The sequence below is a fragment of the Mytilus californianus genome, unplaced genomic scaffold (genome assembly GCF_021869535.1).
Source record: "Mytilus californianus isolate M0D057914Y unplaced genomic scaffold, xbMytCali1.0.p SCAF_4, whole genome shotgun sequence".
Lineage (NCBI taxonomy): Eukaryota > Metazoa > Mollusca > Bivalvia > Mytilida > Mytilidae > Mytilus > Mytilus californianus.
The window spans coordinates 52984949-53007557 of record NW_026262690.1 but is presented as its reverse complement, the minus strand read 5'-3'; the positions used below and the strand labels follow the sequence as shown (position 1 = coordinate 53007557).

General features: G+C 32.9%; 3 protein-coding genes across 3 annotated transcripts; 2 read left to right on the top strand and 1 right to left on the bottom strand.

Moving 5' to 3' along the window:
* The first annotated feature begins 574 nt into the window (after window positions 1-574).
* On the top strand, window positions 575-4585 carry LOC127738254 (probable ATP-dependent DNA helicase RecS). Its single transcript, XM_052249438.1, has 5 exons — window positions 575-649; window positions 1664-1892; window positions 2332-2345; window positions 3259-3404; window positions 4309-4585. The coding sequence occupies exons 1-5, from the start codon at window positions 575-577 to the stop codon at window positions 4574-4576; spliced, it is 732 nt and encodes a 243-aa protein (XP_052105398.1). The 3' UTR covers window positions 4577-4585.
* Window positions 4586-4693: 108 nt separating this feature from the next.
* Window positions 4694-5260, top strand: LOC127736969 (ATP-dependent helicase wrn-1-like). The gene has a single exon (XM_052247529.1). The coding sequence runs from the start codon at window positions 4694-4696 to the stop codon at window positions 5258-5260; it is 567 nt and encodes a 188-aa protein (XP_052103489.1).
* Window positions 5261-13167: 7907 nt separating this feature from the next.
* Window positions 13168-22038, bottom strand: LOC127738243 (calmodulin-beta-like). Its single transcript, XM_052249424.1, has 5 exons — window positions 21928-22038; window positions 19545-19572; window positions 19157-19300; window positions 14503-14745; window positions 13168-13413 (listed from the first exon to the last, which is right to left on the bottom strand). The coding sequence occupies exons 1-5, from the start codon at window positions 21928-21930 to the stop codon at window positions 13376-13378; spliced, it is 456 nt and encodes a 151-aa protein (XP_052105384.1). The 5' UTR covers window positions 21931-22038; the 3' UTR covers window positions 13168-13375.
* Between the last annotated feature and the right edge of the window lie 571 nt (window positions 22039-22609).

The window sequence follows — 22609 nt, the reverse complement described above, 5'->3', positions numbered from 1 at the left end:
TTCACTAAGTAGGTTGTTTGTTTTATAAAAATGTAAATGCAATAAATTATAATCAGTTTGCCTTTAAAAACATTTAAAGTGAACAGATTAAAATTGTAAATTAAATGCAAACGAACTATGACAAACTAGTCATAGTTGCTGCATTTGTAGTTTAAATACGTCATCATTTTGTTTACTTTATATATATTTTGAAGTGAATATAAAGAGTGACTAACAAACCTTTTTTTAAAAAGTCCAACGAGAGCAGGAAATAATTATGAAGAGTCTCCAAATTTTATGGTTCAATAGTAAATAACTCTGTAACGTGTATCGCTAAAAATGCCGATGTAATATGTATATAATAACACAATAGCAGTATTAAAAACGTATGATACCAATCTAATTAAAATTAAATCTCCGCACTTGCTCCTCGTTGTTTATATGTCGCGCGTGAGAGATCTAACAACAGCCGCTTGAGGGTCATGACTAGGGTCAAATTTGGTGAACTTTGACCGACCAATCAGCGTGCAGAAAATCAATTTCGATTAACCAATCAGCGACGGGCTTGTATATCATTATCGAATCGTTAAAAAATATGGATGCGCCCAGTTTGGACAACGTTTTGACAAAAGTTTTGCCAAAATTTGGTAATATGAGGCAGGCGTTACCTGTGAAAGGGGACGAAGTCTGTATGAATTATTTTTTTTAATTCAAACATATTTTAACTTCAAAATCTGTTCAAAAAGAAACGGAAATACCCTTACGTTTCCGATTTCGGTTCTGTTGTTCGGAATTTTAGTTGTGACGTTATTTATGTTATGACGTCATATTCAATGTAAACAAAGAAACGCTATCAGGTAACGTTTTTTTCATATCAAGCCATTCAAGAAATTATTAAAAATGGAATTGGTATTGCGTTCCTTCCTATATTTTACTAGACTGATAAATATATATTTTACTCAAAGACTCATGCAAACGAGACCGGAAAAAGGAAGTAGATTTCTGCGCAAATGCGGGAAAATAAAAAAGTCTGAAAATAAAAAAGTTAACGATTTTGAGTTCATTAGTAGAATGAAAATTTCGGGAAATTTTCCCGATTTTTTTTTTTTTTTTTTTTTTTTTTTTTATTGATTTTTCTACCGTAATAGGGGACTTCGTCCCCTTAATATGAGGCAGGCATTACCTGTGAAAGGGGACGAAGTCTATATCAATTATTTTTTTTTAATTCAAACATATTTTTTAAAAGTTCTAAATCTGTTAAAAAAGAAACGGAAATACCGTAACGTTTCCGATTTTGGTTCTGTTGTTAGGGATTTTAGTTGTGACGTTATTTTAATTATGACGTCATATTCAATGTAAACAAAGACGCTATCATCAGGTAACGTTTTTTCATATCAAAGAATAATTAGAAATGAAATTGTTATTGTGTTCCTTCCTATAATGTACTGGACTGATAAATATATATTTCACTCAAAGTCTCATGACAAACGAGACCGGAAAAAGGAAGTAGATTTCTGCGCAAATGCGGGAATTTAAAAAAGTTACAAAAAAAAAGTTAACGATTTTGAGTTCATTAGTACAATGAAAATTTCGGGAAATTTTCCCGATTTTTTTTTTTTTTTTTTTTTATTGATTTTTCTACTGTAATAGGGGACTTCGTCCCCTTATAAATGATATAAAGAAGGAGCAAAAGGAAATTTTAGAGTGTTTTGTTAACAAGAAGAACTGCGTGGCTGTACTCCCGACTGGTTTTGGCAAGTCACTGCCGTTTCAACTGTACCTTCCAGTTGTCCGGGAGGTTATTGAAAACAGTTCTGACTGGAAAGTTTTAGTCTGTTGTTCCTTAGTAGCTCTGATGCAGGACCAGGTGGAAAAACTCTCGCACATTGGAAATAGTACTGCTACATACAAAGGTTAGTATAACTTTAAGCATGCAGTGGTAGTAAGGCTTCAATAAATGGAATAGTCTATACTACATGTATAGTATTTAATGCCATTAAACACCTAATTTATATTATAATTATTATGTTGGCAGTGTTGTATAATAAAGATGTTTATAACACCTGAGAAATCATTTAGGGGGTGACATGTTATCCCCCTGTACAGTGGAGGATCCAGAACTTTTTGTAAGGGGGGCCCACTGACTGACCTAAGAGGGGGCCCGCTCCAGTCATGCTTCAGTGATTCCCTATATAATCAACTAAATTTTTCCCACAAAAGGGGGGCACAGGCCCCCCTGGATCCACCTATGCTGTTTGAGCTACTTATATAATTAATGCAATGACTCTATCTTAAGACGTTATTCCCACACAGGGCCCCCTTTTCCATAGCCCTGGATCCGCATCTGACCAGGCAAAGATGTACATGTATGCCTTATCAAATAAAATAAAATTTATTTGCAGGAACATACATTTAAACTTCAGTATATCAACACATACACATGACTAACAGTAACAAAGCAGTAATATGAAACTTAGATATACATGAGCAAAGTTAAAAAAAACTGCAGAAGCAGTAGATCGTAGCCATGGTAGCACATAAATTTGTCTCATTTCACCGAGAACAGATTGTATCGGTCATATTGCCAGTATTTTACAGTCGTTTTGGCCATAATGCTAGTTCTTCATACTTTGTATAAAGATATATACTACATGTTGTATTAATGAAGCACCAGAGTCCAAGGGAAATGTTGTTAATTACATGTACTAATAATCTATCTCAAAACAAATATACATGCATATAAAAATAAGAAGATGTCGTACATGTACAAGACTATAATTGCCAACTCGACTCTCCACCAGACAACAAATGACAAAGTTTACAACGATAGGTCACCATCTGACCTTCAACAATGAGCAAAATCATACAGCATAGTCAGCTTTACATGGCCCAGAAACGTGCGGGAAACTTAATTTTTAAATTAGATTGTTATCTGTGTTAAACAATGAAAAAATAAAAGAAAAATATGAAAAAGTGCAGTCTAAATGACCTTGTTGGATGGCCAAACAGGTAAATTGGCAGAAACATCTCAAAATCGAGAAAATATGCCATGCATTCATTGAAATCTCAGCTAGATTCATTTCTGTATTGGACTTTACAACAATAAGAATTATTTCATTGGATTTCAATCTTGAATCAAACGCAGTGAAATGGATAAAGGGTATTTGTACAGTGTACATTTTTGTGTACATTTAAATTATAGAAGTTATCATAGAAATATGTCTTTTTGGAGACTGCCCACCTACATTTTTTTTTGCATTTTAGGATCATCCCCCCCAGAGTGACGATCGAATCAAAGAGGGGTTGATAGATGTCATTTTTGCATCTCCAGAAACATTGGTTGGTGATCCCTATTGGAGAACTTGTTTAAAGAAGTTGAACATTAAGTTGATTGTAATTGATGAGTTTCACACAATAGCAATTTGGTAAGTGGATACAATGTTTATTCCCCATGTTCATTTCTATTCGCACATCTACAGGACGTATTATGGTATACCGTTGTCTATATAAAAAAGAATAGTGGTAGGATTGCCAATGAGACAACTCTCCACAAGAGACCAAATGACACAGAAATAAATAACTATAATAGGTCACCGTACGGCCTTCAACAATGAGCAAAGCCCATACCGCACAGTCAGCTATCAAAGGCCCCAAAATGACAATGTAAAACAATTCAAACGAGAAAACAAACGGCCTTATTTATGCACAAAAAATGAATGAAAAACAAATATGTAACACATAAACAAATGACAACTACTGAATTACAGGCTCCTGACTTGGGACAGGCACTATACAGAATGTGGCAGGGTTAAACATGTTAGCGGGATCCCAACCCTCCCCTAACCTGTGACTGTCTGTCAATCGTCAACATGTCAGACAGTAACTCAAAAACTATTCAACGAATTTGCATGAAACTTTGATGAATTGTTTCTATATATTGATGTGTACTCCCTTCCCATTTTTATGAATTTTAGATTTTCAAAAATATAGAAGTAAAAAATTAAGACCACTGGTACAGAACTGTACAGCTTTCAAGAACGAGATAACCTAATACTAAAAAGTAAGCTCTTTTAAGACCACTACTTGCAAAATGTTGAACCATTACAATGTAATTATAAGAATGTATGAAAAATAACACCATAAACAAATGTGCTAGACAGCAACCAACAACAACCACTGAATGATAGGCTGTTACATAACAATATGGACATGCACATACATGTATTTATTTTTGTTTTGCCATAAGAATTAACAAACTAGGCAAGAGGTGCTGATATTTACCTTTTATAAAAGTTTTTATAGATGTACTTATTTCTATTTTTCTTTCAGGGGCCAAGATGAAGGAGACAGAAAAGAGGCTTTCCGAAAATGGTTTTCAAATGTAGGTGAACTAAGATCCCTCTTTCCCGATGCTACAGTATTGGCTTTAAGTGCAACTTGCAATGTAAGCTTTAGGAAAAAACTCATGAAAATATTACAGCTAGGGGAGGACACAACAGAAATTAATTTATCACCAAACAAGTCTAATATTAAACTAGTATCTTCCAAAATTAAAAATGAAATTGAAATGGGAATGACATGGTCAGTAGATGCATAAGAGGAAAAAAGACAGGACTTCCCACGTACACTTTTGTATTATTCATCGATAAATGACACTTCCAAACCTTATAAATACATTGTAACAGATTTGCCACATTGTGCCAAGTATATTGAGATGTTCCATTCTGAAACTCCAGATGTTAACAAAAACATTATAATTAATGCATTGAAGGAGGAAAGTAGTGTTTTGAGACTTATTTTGTCAACCAGTGCCCTGGGAATGGGTTTGTGTAGTGGAGTGGTATTATTTGGACCTCAAAATAATCTGGTAGATTTGCTGCAAGAAATAGGGCGAGTGGGGAGTGATGGAAATCCATCAGTTGCCATTATCCTATACAATGGATACCACTTGCAGAAGTTGAAACCGGAAGTTAAGGCAATTCTTAAAGCTAAAGATTGTAGGAGAAAGGATCTGATGTGTAATTTCCTCAGAAATTCAGACTTGGATGATTTGATGAAGAAAGAAAGCAGGAAACATTCATGCTGTGACTTGTGTGCTAAGTCTTGTAATTGTGAATCCTGTGATATGTTACCTCTTGAGAAGTTATTTCTGTCAGAACAAGTTGTTGAGGAGCAAGAAGATTCTGCTGTATCAGATAGAAATACTGAAGACTACAATTTGTCTGCCTATGAATACTTCGAAGATCTTGATATGGCTTTATTAGAAGTACAAGATGATTAAAACAGTTGATATTTATTTATTTAATTTTTCAGTATCTGGTTGCTGTAACTTATTCAACTTAAGACTCTTCAAATTTTTTTGACTTTTAACCCCCTTACAATTGCTGTATTGCCACTCTAGATCTGGGTCATGTCATGCCTGCAGCTGTCAATGTGACTAAAAAGAGATGTAGCGTATGAAAACAAATGAGACAGTAACTGAATGACACACATCATAAGATATTTACTATTTTTCATCTTAAAAATAAAGAGATGCGGTATGATTGCCAATCAGACAACTACCCTCCAGACTTTTCAATAACTTGATATAAGCAATTGTAGTACAACGAGAAAAACCCATGCCTTTAGTCGGCTACAAAAGGCCCCGACCAGAAAAATATGAAAAAAATTCAAAAGAGAAAACCATGTCTGTCAGATATGGTTGCAGATTCGCCTAATTTTGACCTCATTTCATGAAACAAGCATATATTCGGGGTCAAGTCTGCATCTCGATTACTATAAACATGATAAACAAACAGAAAAATATATTTGGAGTGGAATTATTGTAAGATGTACATGCTATATAAAAAAGAAGATGTGGTATGATAGCCAATGAGCATGATGAGACAACTCTCCACAAGAGACCAAATGAAACAGAAATTAACAACTATAGGTCACTGTACGGCCTTCAACAATGAGCAAAGCCGATACCGCATAGTCGGCTCTAAAAGGCCCTGAAATGACAATTGTAAAACAATTCAAGCAAGAAAACTAACGGCCTAATTTATGTACAAAAAATGAACGAAAAACAAATATGTAACACATAAACAAACGACAACCACTGAATTACAGGCTCCTGACTTAGGACAGGCACGTGCACATACATACAGAATGTGGCGGGGTTTAACATGTTAGCAGGATCCTTACCTGGGACAGTGGTGTAACAGTACAACACAGGAACGAACTATAAAAATCAGTCTGGTTGGTTTCTGACCTTGACTTTTCATGGTTTATTGATCAACAAGTCAACTATCTTTGGTGTATTACTGTACAGAATTATTGCTATTGATGTATGTCCTTTTGTGCTAAATTTTGGCATGGTTCATATGACATGTATGACTTTGACCTTTTTGTTCATTGTTCTTGATGTTATATTTGTTCTATATAGCAAACTCATTGTATTTAACTTGGTGTAGCCAACAGTATACAGAGGATGATTATTTTGCTCAAAATAAACATTGACAGGTTGATTGATTATTGATTTCTTCACTTGGGTTTCAGTGGCAAATATTTCATGCATATTCAAGACAATAACAAGCAGTGGGACTATATCTTACTTACAACTTTGTTCAAGACCAATGTGTTCATCAAGAAAACCGTCAAATATAGACTTAATACCACATCTTCTTTTTTATACGACCACAAAAAAAATTTGCGGTCGTATATTGGTATGACGTTGGCGTTGTCGTCGTCCTCCGAAGACACATTGGTTTTCGCACTCTAACTTTAGTTTGAGTGAATGGATCTCCATGAAATTTTACCATAAGGTTCAATACCACAAAAGGCAGGTGGGGATTGATTTTGGGGGTTATGGTACCAACAGTTCAGGAATTAGGGGCCAAAAATAAGCATTTTTGTAACTTCCAGACATTACTTGTGTGTAAGTGTATGGATCTCTCTGACATTGTACCACAAGGTTCCATATCACAAAGGGAAGGCTGGGATTGATTTTGGGGGTAATTGCCTCAAAATTTTAGTAATTAGGGGTAAAAAAAGGGGCAAAAAACAAGCATTTCTCAGTTTCATGGCAATAACTTGTGTGTAAGTGTATGGATCTTTCTGAAATTGTACTACAAGGTTCCATATCACAAAGGGAAAGCTGGGTTTGAGTTTGGGGGTAATTTCCCTAAATGTTTAGAAATTTTAAACCAAAAAGGGGCCAAAAAACAAGCATTTTTCTAGTTTCCAGTCAATAACTTGTGTTCAAGTGTATGGATCTCTCAGAATTTGTACAGCAAGGTACCATACCACAAAGGGAAGGCTGGGATTGAGTTTGGGGGTGATGAATCATAAGGGGGTTCAAAATTTGGGTGGGAGGGATTTTTTTTCCCTTTTTTTCTTTAAAATTTTCCATTTTAAATTTGTTATTTCTGATTTATATATAAAACCAAATAATAATGATATGGTTTGAATAGGTAAATTTAAAATTTATAAGTTCTTAGACCACATTCATTCTGTGTCAGAAACCTATGCAGTGTCAAATATTTAATCACAATCCAAATTCAGTGCTGTATCAAGCTTGAATGTTGTGTCCATACTTGCCCCAACTGTTCAGGGTTCGACCTCTGCGGTCGTATCAAGCTGCGCCCAGCGGAGCATTTTATTATATTAAGTTACTGTGTTTAATTTGACTTAGATAGAAATTGAACCAAATAATGTGCACTAATAACTCCATCAGTCAGGAAAGCACATTTAACCAACACCACCTTGTATAAGTTTTATCAACAGCTCTTTACATGTACATATAGGGTAAATATCCGCATGCTGGTCGCCTTGTGAACAAATCTGTAAAAGTTTGGTTTTTATCTCATTGTTGTTTTGTACAAACATGCTTGATGTTTTCATAAAGTTATTTCCGGCCTTTTTATAGCTTGCTATAGGTTTTACTCAAAGTCAGAGGTGGAACTGTGAACAGAAAAATAGGTTGGTCCCTTTTGAATAGTTGTCTCGTTAGAAATCATGCCACATTTTTATAAACATGTTTTTGTAGGTAGTTATGCTGCCTAATCAAAATGACCATGATATTCTGCCACTAAACTGAAAGTATTTCATTACTTTGTTGTTGGGTTGATGTCTCATTGACTTATGACACACATTTTTTTTAATATCAGCAACAAACTACTAAAAAAAGTACCAGCTAATTAAGGTTATGACTTAAGAGAAAATTAAACCTGCACACTTTATTCACAATAATTTATTTCCAAGCAATATTTTTCAAATACGTGGGTTTCGAAGGTGATGGAAGGGGACTGTTGGTTGATGTCAATGAATCAATGTACGAAGTCCTATAAATGCACTGTCAAATGGGTTTTTGTCTTTTTTTAGCTCCTTGCACTTAATTATTCTTGAAGTTTTATATGTTAGTACATGTTCTTGTAGTGTAGTAGGTCTTTTGCAATTTTCTGAACATCAGCTTGGTATGACGGTATATGGGGGAACCCCTTCTTTCCTGTTAAATTGGTAATGTTATCAAAATGGCTTGCAAAATTAACTAGGTGAGGATACTCTTTAGAGTGTTGAAGGATACTTTCCTTTGTCTGATGTCCTGAACATGTTACTTTTGTATCCTTGTTCAACATCTCTAAGTATTCATCTAAGCTTATATTATTGTTTGTTCCACCTTGCAGATTTACAAATCTATTAACAATTAATCTTTCTGATTGGTCAGGTGGTAAGACACCCGAAGTTAGTCACTTAGTTCTTCTTGCATTTTTAATGCATCTTTTTTTAATTTGATTGACTGTTGGACTTTTCTAAAACATTTAATACAGACGCCATTGTCCTTGTCTACTTCGGCGTTTACTTCAAAACCAGTAACAACACTAGAAATTATTGCGATTCTCTGAGTTCTGCTGAAGTTTCAGTTTGAACAGTTTTTTTTTCAACACGTTCTCCCGTTGAGATTTCTATCTGGATGAAAGAAAAACCGCATAAAACACAAATGTTTGTTCTTCCTGATATTTTCCTTTGGGTGCATACTTCACTTGATGCCATTTTAACCTCGGAAGGCAATAATACAAACTATTATTACAGTTGTATGTTACGAAACTTTTTTCGCATGGGGCTGCCATTTTTGTTTATATACATTCGGAAGACCTCTAGACGCTACTAAGACTCCTATGCCAGTCCAATACCCTAACAGTTTGTAGCACCTTCGCTGATTGGCTACTGCAAATTTGACCCTAGACATGACCCTCAAGCGGCTGTAGTTAGATCTCCCACGCGCGACATATAAACAACGAGGAGCAAGTGCGGAGATTTAATTTAATTAGATTGGTATGATTCCGACATCTGTGCTCACCACCGTTTTTTCCCAGAATAAGCTGCACCATATAGAATATAACAGTGTGGACATGGACACCTGATATTTAAATGTATTTATACTTCATGTCAAAATTCCAGATTTTAATTGGTTAATACGAGTGAGACAATTTACTCTATTCTATGGTAAATACTCTATTACCCTTCACGGAGACGCTTGATCAAGTGTGCGCTTTATTAAATCCGACTCTATCCTATGGCAAATACTCTATTACCCTTCACGGAGACGCTTGATCAAGTGTGCGCTTTATTACATACGGATGGTTGTTATGTACAAGACGTCATAGTTTATTACTTTGAATTTGAAATTTAATCGACAGTTATAACAGAACATTCAGTATAATAAATTAAATAACACATATCTGAGAGGGTGATAGAGCAGATTGTTACCCCTCGAAAAGACATTGTCAAACTTGGCTTCGCCTCAGTTGACAATGTTTTTTCGGGGTAACAATCTGCTCTATCACCCTCTCAGCTATGTGTTATTTATATAATATCGTGTCGGTCACTGGCCGTCGACAACAAAGACTTCACGCAATTGCAGTATGTCAGGGGCCTCTCAATGGGGATATACATTATTACTATTTTACACATGTCCTTTCATAGAATTATTTTTTTTGCATGAAAGTTTATAGGAATTTCTTTTTAATATATGTATACTCACAGCAAAAAGTTTCTTTTGAAAGAATGAGTATATGCATAGGTGATATCACCAAGTAATCCGTATAAGGAAATGTGTCCTACCTGTTGAATGCAGCTGTTCTGTTGATTTGAAAAACGAATGGACGGATCACAGCGATTTAATTTAGAACTGTACTTAACTTTTTTTAATTTGTGTTTCAGTATTTATCCATGAATTAAATATGTTTACAATACCTTTTATTCTAGAATAATTAAACGAGTTCACCCAGTTTAAAGGTTATTATTACACTGCACATGATTTATTATTCAAAAACAGATGTATTGTGAACATATCATTAAATTCATGGATATATATTGAAACACAGAAACCGAAAAAGAAGTGAGTACAATTTCAAATTGTAAGGGAGCGACCATTCCTGATTAAAGGGGCACTAGCTGTCAAATTCATGTTCACCGATTTGACTAAAATTCTCATATTTCATTTATAACAATGTAAAACATTTATCCACATTATGAAAAGTCTAAAACAAACAATTTACAGGGCATGGGCTCGAGAATATGTAACTTTGTTTCGTGTGTATTTTAGTCTAGACGCTATCTAATTAACTATCGAGTTGACCTCCGATGGCCATAAAAGCAATATAAACATAAATATAGATATAAATAGAAACGAACTCGTGCATTTGGATTTTTCTAGGTCTGTTTAATTTCATATTATAGATTAAAAATATATATGTTAATCATCGTTTTTACCTGTATAAGAATGATATTTTGTGAATCGAATCAGTCAATTAAGTTTAGTATGGCGTTCATTATCACTGAACTAGTATATATATTTGTTTAGGGGCCAGCTGAAGGACGCCTCCGGGTGCGGGAATTTCTCGCTGCATTGAAGACCTGTTGGTGGCCTTCTGCTGTTGTCTGTTCTGTGGTCGGGTTGTTGTCTCTTTGACACATTCCCCATTTCCATTCTCAATTTTAATCAAATGATTTACCTTTGTTTCACTTTCAATGTTGACATTCTTTTCCTTTAAATAACTCAACACGCACAATGCATGTATGGAACGCCACAGCTGTCTTATGTGGAAAACTGATATTACTTTATGTTGTTTTATTATTACTTGATGATATTTTGTCTTTACTTAATATGGTTTTGACATTACGTAATGATGTTTTGATATAACTCAATATGGAATAGTCATTACTTAATGATATTTCGATATTACACGATATGGTTTCGTATTGACTTGATATAGTTTTGTCATTACTCAATATGGTTTTGTCATTACTCGATGTGGTTTCACCACTATTTAATGTGGTTGTGTCTTTAATCAATGTGGTTTAACAATTCTTGATGTGAATGTGACTTAACGTTATGTAGTTGTTTCATTACATGATGTGGTTTTGTTATTTTGTAATGATGATTTGCCTATTCTTTATATGATTTTAACATTACGTAATGATCAAATTCATTGAAATTACCTGCTTAATTTGAAGCAAAAGAATATAGATCCCGTAATTTTTTTTTTACGTGTTCAGGTATAAAAAAAAATCTAAAATAAATATCAATGTTTCCACAAAAGCTACTCTGACTCCAATCAACGTAAATTTTGCACATAAGACCGGATTCATATGCTTCTTGATATTTTCACGAGTTATTTTTTGTTAGAATGATATTTAAATGTTCACGAAAATCTGATCGTTGGAGTCTTCGATGGGAATTCAAATTTGTTCCGTGCAAAACATTATGCAGCCCAGAGGACTAAACTGATTTTTTATGAAGGTCCGGGGTTCGTATTACCAACAAAAATAATCTTTGTATGAAATCTGATCATAGGTTACTCTATATCAACTCGTTCGATATAAATGTTTTCTTATATTTTTAAGGAGCCACAGAACGTTTGTGCAAGAAAAAAACATAACGTTTTTTTTCTCGATTACTTGGTGATTGGTGATATCACCTCTGAATATATTCATTCTGTCCAAAGAAACTTTTTTTTTTGAGTATATAAATATATTCAAAACGAATTCCTATAAACTTTCATGCAAAAACTTTTATATCCCCATTGAGAGGCCCCTGACATACTGTAATTGCGTGAAGTTTTTGTTGTCGACAGTCAGTTGTGCACACGATAACATTTAATTACTATGTGTCTATGTCCACGCTGTTATGAAATCCATTCTAAGCTGTATATATAGGCCAGGCGTTTTCGAAAGCATCTATAATTACATTGTTATAGACGAAAAGCAACCCCAAAATTATAAACTGGAAATTTTCAAACAAAATATGTCATTTACAATCTTGCCAATTTTAGTACAATTTACTTTCACATTGCTTGAGGTGTGCTAATAAATTATATTTCAAGTATACATTTTAATCAAAGATGGTACAGATACAGAAATAGCACCAATTTGTAGATAATATTGCTTGATTAAGTAACTAAAGCTAAAATAACTAACTAGTCTCTCCAATGTATTTATAACATGAGTTATAATAACTGGTGGTGATATTTTTTGTTGTTGCTGCAGATACAAGGATGTCACATTGAAATGCAAAGCGTGTTTTCCATCTTATTCTACTTTTTTGTATTTCTTTTTTATTTTATCTGTGTTTTGTTGCATTTTTTTTTTCTTCTTAATTTTACTTTATTTGAATAATTTTTGTCTCGCCTTGATGAAGTGAAAAAGCGAGACTTAGGTTTTCTGTTCGGCGACCGCTGTGGCGTCAACAATTTGTTAAGGTTTGTTATACGTTCAGTTTGAACCACTTAAGATAACTAAGTGATATTTGGTATGCAGTTGTATTAACATTAGCATATTCTATTTCAATGGAAATCATTTGGCCCTTTACCTTCAGTCAGGGTTTACCGACTCTTCAACATTTTGCATAATATACATGTTAAAGTTTTGCTGTTTTACTTTCAACGTTTGCGATTTTATATCTAAATTACATACAGGCGAGACAAATCTCTTTGTCAGCAGTTTATGTTTCCTTTGCCTGATTTTTTTTCTTTCTCGGTTTGTTGATTGAGTTTCGGGTGCTCTTGGTGTTTTTTTTGTTTTTTTTTTGTCTCCTTTTTAATACTGTGATATGTTTCCCGTTTTGTGTTAGGCTGCTCTTATATATATATATATATTTATTTATATTCCAAACAATTATTTGCAAATAAAAGTACGACACCTATGCTCCTACAAAAACATTGTATTGTGACATATTTTATGTAAATCAAAGCTAGGGGTTATAATGTAATATTATCAATTTATTTTATGCTATCTTATGAACTGTTTTCTTGGTTTTCCACTTAGAATCTTTCAGCATTTTGTAAATACAACTACAGAAAACTTTTTACTTGTAGCAGCAAAAAGTGAAAATGTATGTCATATCATTGTCTGTTCACACAACTGTTTTACTTGTCATCATTTTTACAAACTCTGAAAATAAAATCACAATATTATAAAATGATAGTTAATTTTAAGTAGTAACTGTCACTTTGCAGCAAGATTTTTTTAGATTGTTTGATTTTTTCTTCTCATTTTTTAACGTTCAATAACGGTTGTGCTCTGAGAATTTACCATTATTAGGCATAATCTAGGCCATTTAGCCTAAGGCATTAGTTGTCAATAGTTTGATAACAGTTTGCCTTCACAAGACTTTCTTATAAATTATGTGGTAAAATTTTATACTTTTTTATTCTGATCTTGTTTGGATGTAGTTGAGATAACCAACCGTAATATACTAGATGTCCCTTGATTATATTTGTCGTTGGGTTGCTGTCTTGTTAATGATTACCCCATGTCTACTATTAATCATATAGGAAATGTAGTTAAGAAGGTATATGGTGTTATCAAAATGTTTTTTAATAAGCATTATAAAACGATATACAAAATCTAAAATCAAATAAAAACAAATCATAGCCCACATTTTCATTTTTATTCTATTAAGCATCTTTAAAAGTAATGGTTTGTTAAACTTTGCCTTGTATCGATCTGATAAGTCAGTATAGAAATAAGAAATTTGCTATGATTGTCAAATAACTTCGGCCGTTATTTGTTTTGTTTGAACTGTTTCACAATTTTCATGTCGGTGCTTTATATACGGTCTACACGGTATGTATTTTTCTCATTGTTGAAGACCTTACGGTGACCTAAAGTTGCTAACATCTACACCGTTTGGTCTAAAGTGGATAGTTCTCTCATTAGCAATCGTGCCATACTCTGTTTAATATTGTATTTTAGCATTGTTTAGACATGATTGAGAGCTAGAATCTAATGTGGCATACAGAGCGATGTCAATGTTACTGTTAACGTATATTACCAGATACAGGAAACCAGGTAACATAGCATACATTTATACACCTTTATTTGTATCGATAAGTTTTCAGATTAATATTATTTTTATTGATCATTTTGACACATTCATCGACAATTAGTCTGGATGGATTTTTCCAATTAATAGACACTTTTAAATTGATTTTAGGCATAACGCACCAAATATCTATAAGTTACAATTCTTATACAAACCTTCGTAATTAACCTTTCCATCTCCGTCGACATCTGCCTCTTTAATCATCTCATTAGCTTCTTCATCAGTCAATTTTTCACCAATATTGACCATCACCTTTTTAAGTTCATTAGTATCTATTTTACCATCATTGTTTTTGTCAAAAATTTTGAATGCTTCTCTGAGATCTTCTACTGGATTACTGTTTTCCATCTTTTTCCCCATCATATTTGTAAACTCGGTAAAATTAATTGTTCCACTACCTGTATAACACAGTATCGATTTTATTCAATTTATCGTAGCTATGATTATTTTCACGCTTGTTCAAATGCAGTATTATAAATTTATTATTATTGTGGTGGTATCTGGATAACACGAAATCGATTTATCATTATTTGTGTTATCTGGTTAACACATTATCGATTTATCATTATAAGACGTGTTATCTAGATAACACTGTACCGATTTATCATTATTGGTTTTATGCATAATTGATTATTGTTGGTAGCTGTAGTTATTTACACAATGTCTGTTTATTATCGTGGAAATGCATTATTTCTGTACCAGTATAATTTGCATAGCACATTGTCTATTTGTTGTCATTGGAGTTAACATGCAATATATTTGTACTTTTGTAATATTATTGTATACTATGTTCGTGGTTATGGATTTGTTTGGTACCTGTATAACGTCCATATAATTTATTATTATACTTTTGTTATATTAAAATTTTATCTTTGGCAATTCATAATTTTACTATTTTAACAACTATTGCCAAAGATAAAATATTAATATATTAACACTTTCATTATTGAATTAAAAAAAATGTTTGGAAAATTGCACGTAGTGAAAATACCCCTTTTAAATTTGGAGCGCTAGTGAAAGTCGAAATAATAAGAAGCTGTCGTCTGGTAAAAACTGCAGTAGCCGGAAGATTCGGTTGCAGGTCTGATCTAGACATAGAAAATATATAACCATAAAAAGACTCTTAAAACACAAAAAATGCAACAAAAGAAACAAAATCCCATATTTAGTTCAGTATGATCTTCATTAAAAGTTGATATTATTTAATCATTAAATCTTGAAAGGTTATTTTTAGGCGGGCCTCGGGAAAATATCCTTTTCTTTTTTTTGTTATTAACTTTAAATTTGATAAAGTCAACAAAAAGTAACAAAAAATAGCGATATTGGTGAAAATTGTTCCGTGTTATTTTTATATTGCAATATGGATAGTATTCACAAATATTCATGCAATAATACTTTTATACTAGCTTGGGACTGAGGAACATTAAACACAGTATACGTAAATTAAACAGTTAACTGGTTTGGGATTAAAGAACATTCAGCAGTTACTGTATACTTATTTGAGACTATAGAACATTCAACAGCTACCGTATACTTGTTTGTGACATCAGAACATTACACAGTATACTAGTTTGGAACAAAAGAACATTAATACATGTATATACCTGTTTGGGACTATAGAACATTAAACAGTACACTTCATTTGGACTATGACACATTAAACAGTATAAAATTGAGAATAGAAACCGGTAATGTGTCAAAGAGACAACAACCCGACCAAAGAGCAGAAAACAGCCCAAGGCCACCAATGGGTCTTCAACACAGCGAGAAAATCCCACTGCCGGAGGCGGGTTTCAGTTGGCCCCTTAACAAAAATGTGTACTATAGTTCAGAGAAAATGGACGTCACACTAAACTCCAAAAACATAAATGAACCAAAATTTAAAAAAAACATACAGGACTAACAAAGGCCAGAGGTTCCTGAATTGGGACCGGCGCAAAAATGCGGCGGGGTTAAACATGTTTAGTGAGATCTCAACCCTCCCCCTATACCTCTAGCCAATGTAGAATAAATAAATCCACAGCAAAACGCACAGTAAAATTCAGTTAAAAAGAAGTCCGAGTCCGATGTTAGAAGAGGTAACAGAAAAACTAAGCAAAATGACAATGATAAACATAAATTAACAAAAGACTACTAGCAGTTACTGACATGCCAGCTCCAGACCTCAATTAAACTGATTGAAAGATTATGTCTTCATCATATGAAAATCAAGCACAATCCCTCCCGTTAGGGGTTTAGAATCATACCATCATAAAATACACGAGAATAACATAAACCGTATCATACCAAAAACTGGTCTGTATATATGTTTAGGACTATAGAACAGTACACAGTATACTTGTTTGGGACTATAGAACATTACACAGTATGCTTGTTTGGGTCTATAGAACATTACACAGTATATTTGTTTGGGACTAAAGGACATTTCACAGCATACTTGTTTGGGACTAAAGGACATTTCACAGCATACTTGTTTGGTACTAAAGAACATTACACAGTATTCTTGTTTTGGACTATAGAACATGAAACAGTATATTTGTTTCGGACTATAGAACATTACACAGTTTACTTGTTTGGGACTAAAGGACATTTCACAGTATACTTGTTTGGGACTAAAGGACATTTCACAGCATACTTGTTTGGGAGTATAGAACATTACACAGTTTGCTTGTTTTGGACTATAGAGCATTAAACAGTATACTTGTTTGGGACTAGAACATTACACAGTTTACTTGTTTTGGACTATAGAGCATTATACATTATACTTGTTTGGGACTAGATTCACTAGAACATTACACAGTATTCTTGTTTTGGACTATTGAACATGAAACAGTATATTTGTTTCGGACTATATAACATTACACAGTATGCTTGTTTGGGACTATAAAACATTAAACAGTATAATTGTTTGGGTCTATAGAACATTACACAGTATGCTTGTTTGGGACTATAGAACATTACACAGTATTCTTGTTTTGGACCATAGAACATTAAACAGTATATTTGTTTTGGACTATAGAACATGAAACAGTATATTTGTTTCGGACTATAGAACAATACACAGTATGCTTGTTTGGGACTATAGAACATTACACAGTATTCTTGTTTTGGACTATAGAACATTAAACAGTATATTTGTTTTGGACTATAGAACATGAAACAGTATATTTGTTTCGGACTATAGAACATGAAACAGTATATTTGTTTGGGACTATAGAACAATACACAGTATGCTTGTTTGGGACTATAGAACATTACACAGTATTCTTGTTTTGGACTATAGAACATTAAACAGTATATTTGTTTTGGACTATAGAACATGAAACAGTATATTTGTTTCGGACTATAGAACATGAAACAGTATGCTTGTTTGGGACTATAGAACATTACACAGTATGCTTTTTTGGGAATATAGAACATTACACAGTTTACTTGTTTGGGACTAAAGGACATTACACAGTATACTTGTTTGGGACTAAAGGACATTTCACAGCATACTTGTTTGGGAGTATAGAACATTACACAGTTTGCTTGTTTTGGACTATAGAGCATTAAACATTATACATGTTTGGGACTAGAACATTACACAGTTTACTTGTTTTGGACTATAGAGCATTATACATTATACTTGTTTGGGACTAGATTCACTAGAACATTACACAGTATTCTTGTTTTGGACTATTGAACATGAAACAGTATATTTGTTTCGGACTATATAACATTACACTGTATACTTATTTGGGACTATAGAACATTAAACAGTATATTTGTTTTGGACTATAGAACATTACACAGTATGCTTGTTTGGGACTATAGAACATTACACAGTTTGCTTGTTTGGGACTATAGAACATTACACAGTATTCTTGTTTTGGACTATAGAACATTAAACAGTATATTTGTTTTGGACTATAGAACATGAAACAGTATATTTGTTTCGGACTATAGAACATGAAACAGTATATTTGTTTTGGACTATAGAACATTACACAGTATGCTTGTTTGGGACTATAGAACATTACACAGTATGCTTGTTTGGGACTATAGAACATTACACAGTATTCTTGTTTTGGACTATAGAACATTAAACAGTATATTTGTTTTGGACTATAGAACATGAAACAGTATATTTGTTTCGGACTATAGAACAATACACAGTATGCTTGTTTGGGACTATAGAACATTACACAGTATTCTTGTTTTGGACTATAGAACATTAAACAGTATATTTGTTTTGGACTATAGAACATGAAACAGTATATTTGTTTCGGACTATAGAACAATACACAGTATGCTTGTTTGGGACTATAGAACATTACACAGTATTCTTGTTTGGGACTATAGAACATGAAACAGTATGCTTGTTTGGGACTATAGAACATTACACAGTATACTTGTTTTGGACAATGGAACATGCAACAGTATGCTTGTTTGGGACTATAGAACATTACACAGTATACTTGTTTGGGACTATAGAACATGAAACAGTATGCTTGTTTGGGACTATAGAACATTACACAGTATGCTTGTTTGGGACTATAGAACATGAAACAGTATGCTTGTTTGGGACTATAGAACATTACACAGTATGCTTGTTTGGGACTATAATAGAACATTACACAGTATGCTTGTTTGGGAATATAGAACAGTACACAGTATATTTGTTTTGGACTATAGAACATTAAACAGTATATTTGTTTCGGACTATATAACATTACACAGTTTACTTGTTTGGGACTATAGAACATTACACAGTATACCTGTTTGGGACTATAGAACATTGAACAGTACTGTTGTTCAGAACCTTACCGTCACTATCTACTTCATTTATCATATCTGTAATGTCAGCATTCGTTGGATTTTGCCCTAAAGATCTCATTACTGTTCCAAGTTCCGAACTCGTAATCTGGCCATTATTGTCTTTGTCAAACAAACCAAAAGCTTCTTTAAATTCTATAATATAAGTTTTTAACAATAACAAACAATATTTACCTTGTAAAACTTCAAGCGAATATGTATTCTATTTCATTTGTCAAAGATTTATGTATTGTATTGTATTTATAAAATTAATTCATTAATTCTTTTTTTCATTTCATTTCAATATGATTGCATTTCTATAAGTACTGAACAAATATTAAATCCCAGTTTTATATTAGATAGTCTTGTTAATTATATGTTTATTAATAATTGCTTTTACCTGCAATAGTTTCCTCCGAAAGGTTGCTCTGCAATAGAAATTAAGCATGTGAAAATTTAATGTTGACCATTAGAAAATTTGCGTGTGTGTGTAGGTGTGTGTGTGTAGGTGTGCGCGGAATGGATGTTAATTAACTGAATTTCAAAGTAAAATATTATTATTGATGAGAAAAACGGGTGATAGCAGCTTCCATGCGATAATCTACAACAAAGTACAAAGAAGTATCATCAGCAAACAATTCAATTTTGATATACAAGTTGTCGATATATAATTTATAAAGAACAAAAATATCAGAGGAACCACAATCAACTACTGTGTATGCACACAGTAGACATTTTCAAATAAACAGTTTTGGAACCAATTCAATATTGAACCAGATATTCCTACTTTTTATAATTTATGATTAAGACCTTAATGTCAAACTCTATCGAATGCTTTGCTCTTATGTAAGAAAAAAAAACCAAATATTTATTTTCAATTATGGAAAGTGTAACCAAAATCGTTTGAAATTGTGAATTATTGAACAGAGACTGCCAAAGATATGCAACCAACACCAAATTTTATAGAAGACGACGAACCTTTGTCCATTGCTTATAACGACTATATACAATATTCAAACATGTGAACACTAATTTGACCCGGTATACGACTCTCTTAATCATTTGCGCCTTTGACTTCTACGAATATGACTATTAATACGATTAAAGGTATATGTGGGGTAACTGTCAATTAGATAGCAACATAACGACACATATGACGAAAGGAAGTCCAGTATCAAACAAACATAATGTAAGATATCTATGTTGAATAAACTTTATTCTCATAAAACTACATGTCATAGTTACAGAGAAAATTGATATTTTCAATTATAGATCTATATATATACAATACATACATCATAAAATAATAAAAATAATCAATTTCATTCGCAGAAAGCATTTTAAATATAAGCCCTTTACAAAAAAAAATCGTTAAATAAGTTAAAGCACTTTCATTGATATTATTTAGTAGAATTTGCCAAATCAAATAAAACGGGGGAGTCATACGTCTGTCAATTTCGGCCAGTGTAACGATGCAGTATAGATACTGAGTCCCCACTTAAATATTGCTGGGATGGAGGTAGTAGCTTTACATTTATCTGTTTATTTTTTTCTCTATAGAAGAGTATAATATGTAACTCCTTTGTCTCTTGGAATGGATTATTAATGTATATTTGTAATTCAATGCACTACAATTTCTTCCCACTCCTCCAGACAACTAGTAATACAATATCGGTTATGTCATTTAATATACACGGTCGGGATGACCCTTTAGCCCAAACTCCCACGTCGTTCAGGTCAAGTTGGGTCACCCGAGGCGTGCAGATTAAATGACATATACCGATTTGCTTGTTCAATAACTATAACATATATTCGTCGCAAACTGAATGTCTGAAATTTGTCATTAAAATAAAGGATATTCATAACTCTGTTTCATAATTGTTTTGTTTTTCTTTGGTTTTTTTAAAGACAATGTCCTGCAATACAATAAAATTATTGAAATATAAACAGAGGTTTTGTGAAATATATATGATGTTTTTACGGGATGGAGAGGAAGATAAAGAAAGAGAGAGAGAGATACGTGTTATACGCGTCGATAATTGTATTGATACAGCAAGGTCAAAACAATCTAACTTCAAACAACATTAAATTAAAAATGGAAACCGGAAATGTGTCAAAGAGACAACAACACGACCAAAAAGCAGAAAAAGCCCAAGGCCACCAATGGGTCTTCAACACAGCGAGAAAATCCCGCATCCTAAAGCGGGCTTTAGCTGACCCCTAAACAATAACGTATACTAGTTCAGCGAGAATGGACGTCACGCTATACTTCGAAACATATCCAAAATTAAAAAAACATACAAGACTAACAAAGGCCTGCTGATCTTTTCACAAAAATCTTAAGAGTAAAAATACTCGTAAGTCATATACATTTCAGTATAACTTATGATCAATTTTAATCGTAAGATTTTTTGAGAAAAGAGTCGCAGATGTTCCTGACTTGGGACAGGCACAAAAATGCGGCGGGGTAAAACATGTTTTGTGAAAACATGTTTTGTGTAAACATATAATCTCGATATCGTCTTTTCGACCCGTAAAGCTGTGACACTTGATTTTTCGAAGAAAAGATCAAAATGCTATTGTGTTAAGGAAATGCAATATCATGCACAAGAAATCTGACCTCTCGGAATGTGTGTAATAAAAATGTGAAATGAATGAGATTAAACATGTAGCGATTTCCTCAAGTTGCAAACAAATTGTCTTATTTTGGGGAAAATATGATATTTAATGAATTAATATACTGTCTAATTTCTAATTACCGATTTAAGTAAATTGACACTTACCATGTTGATGCCCTAAACTCAAAAAAAAAAAACTACTTCCGCTTTGTTGTCAAAAACAACGTTTAAACATTCATATACCATTGGACGAGGCGCTGCACGTTTACACGTTCAATATACAACCATTTATGAATTATTATTTGTTTTTTCTCAACAAGAAATGGTTTAAATAATTTCAGACAATTAATTTTATCTTATTTTCAGTGCAATATATCTTGCGGGAAATGCTAGTAGAAATATCAAAGTGATGATATAAGTGTTCCCCCCATTTATGTACCTTAATTCGGTCCAGTTATTTAAATGTTTGATAGAATTATCTAGCTATGATTGCTAGACAATTAGTGTCGATCGAATTTCAATAACCATTCTTACTCGGTCGTTTACATTTAACGGCAATAATGTTGAAAATTTAAAAACCCTCTAAAGAACGACAAATCGATAAACCGATAATCATTATTATGAATTAATAAATATCTCAATTTGAACACGCATACACACAAACACTTAATAGATAAACGTATTTTATCAGTTTTAAGTGTTATATTATAATTAAACTCTCAGCTTTTATGCATGTCCAATGTTTACCGGATTCATTTAAATATAGCATATATATTTAAGAATTAAACATGTTTATAATTTTATTGGATTGTAAAAGCGTTGACCGAAGAACATTTTGTATGAATTC

What these genes read in the sequence shown, in the direction of transcription:
- LOC127738243 (XM_052249424.1), bottom strand. An exon ending in TTCGGAGGAAACTATTGCAG is followed by an intron (nt 19,301 to 19,544) that starts GTAAAAGCAATT and finishes CTTATATTATAG; the next exon opens with AATTTAAAGAAGCTTTTGGT. An exon ending in TGGAAAGGTTAATTACGAAG is followed by an intron (nt 13,414 to 14,502) that starts GTTTGTATAAGA and finishes TTTTATTTTCAG; the next exon opens with AGTTTGTAAAAATGATGACA.
- LOC127736969 (XM_052247529.1), top strand. Translation starts at nt 4,694, where the DNA reads ATGTTCCATTCTGAAACTCCAGATGTTAACAAAAACATTATAATTAAT.
- LOC127738254 (XM_052249438.1), top strand. Translation starts at nt 575, where the DNA reads ATGGATGCGCCCAGTTTGGACAACGTTTTGACAAAAGTTTTGCCAAAA. An exon ending in ATATGAGGCAGGCGTTACCT is followed by an intron (nt 650 to 1,663) that starts GTGAAAGGGGAC and finishes GATATAAAGAAG; the next exon opens with GAGCAAAAGGAAATTTTAGA. An exon ending in TTTCACACAATAGCAATTTG is followed by an intron (nt 3,405 to 4,308) that starts GTAAGTGGATAC and finishes TTTTTCTTTCAG; the next exon opens with GGGCCAAGATGAAGGAGACA.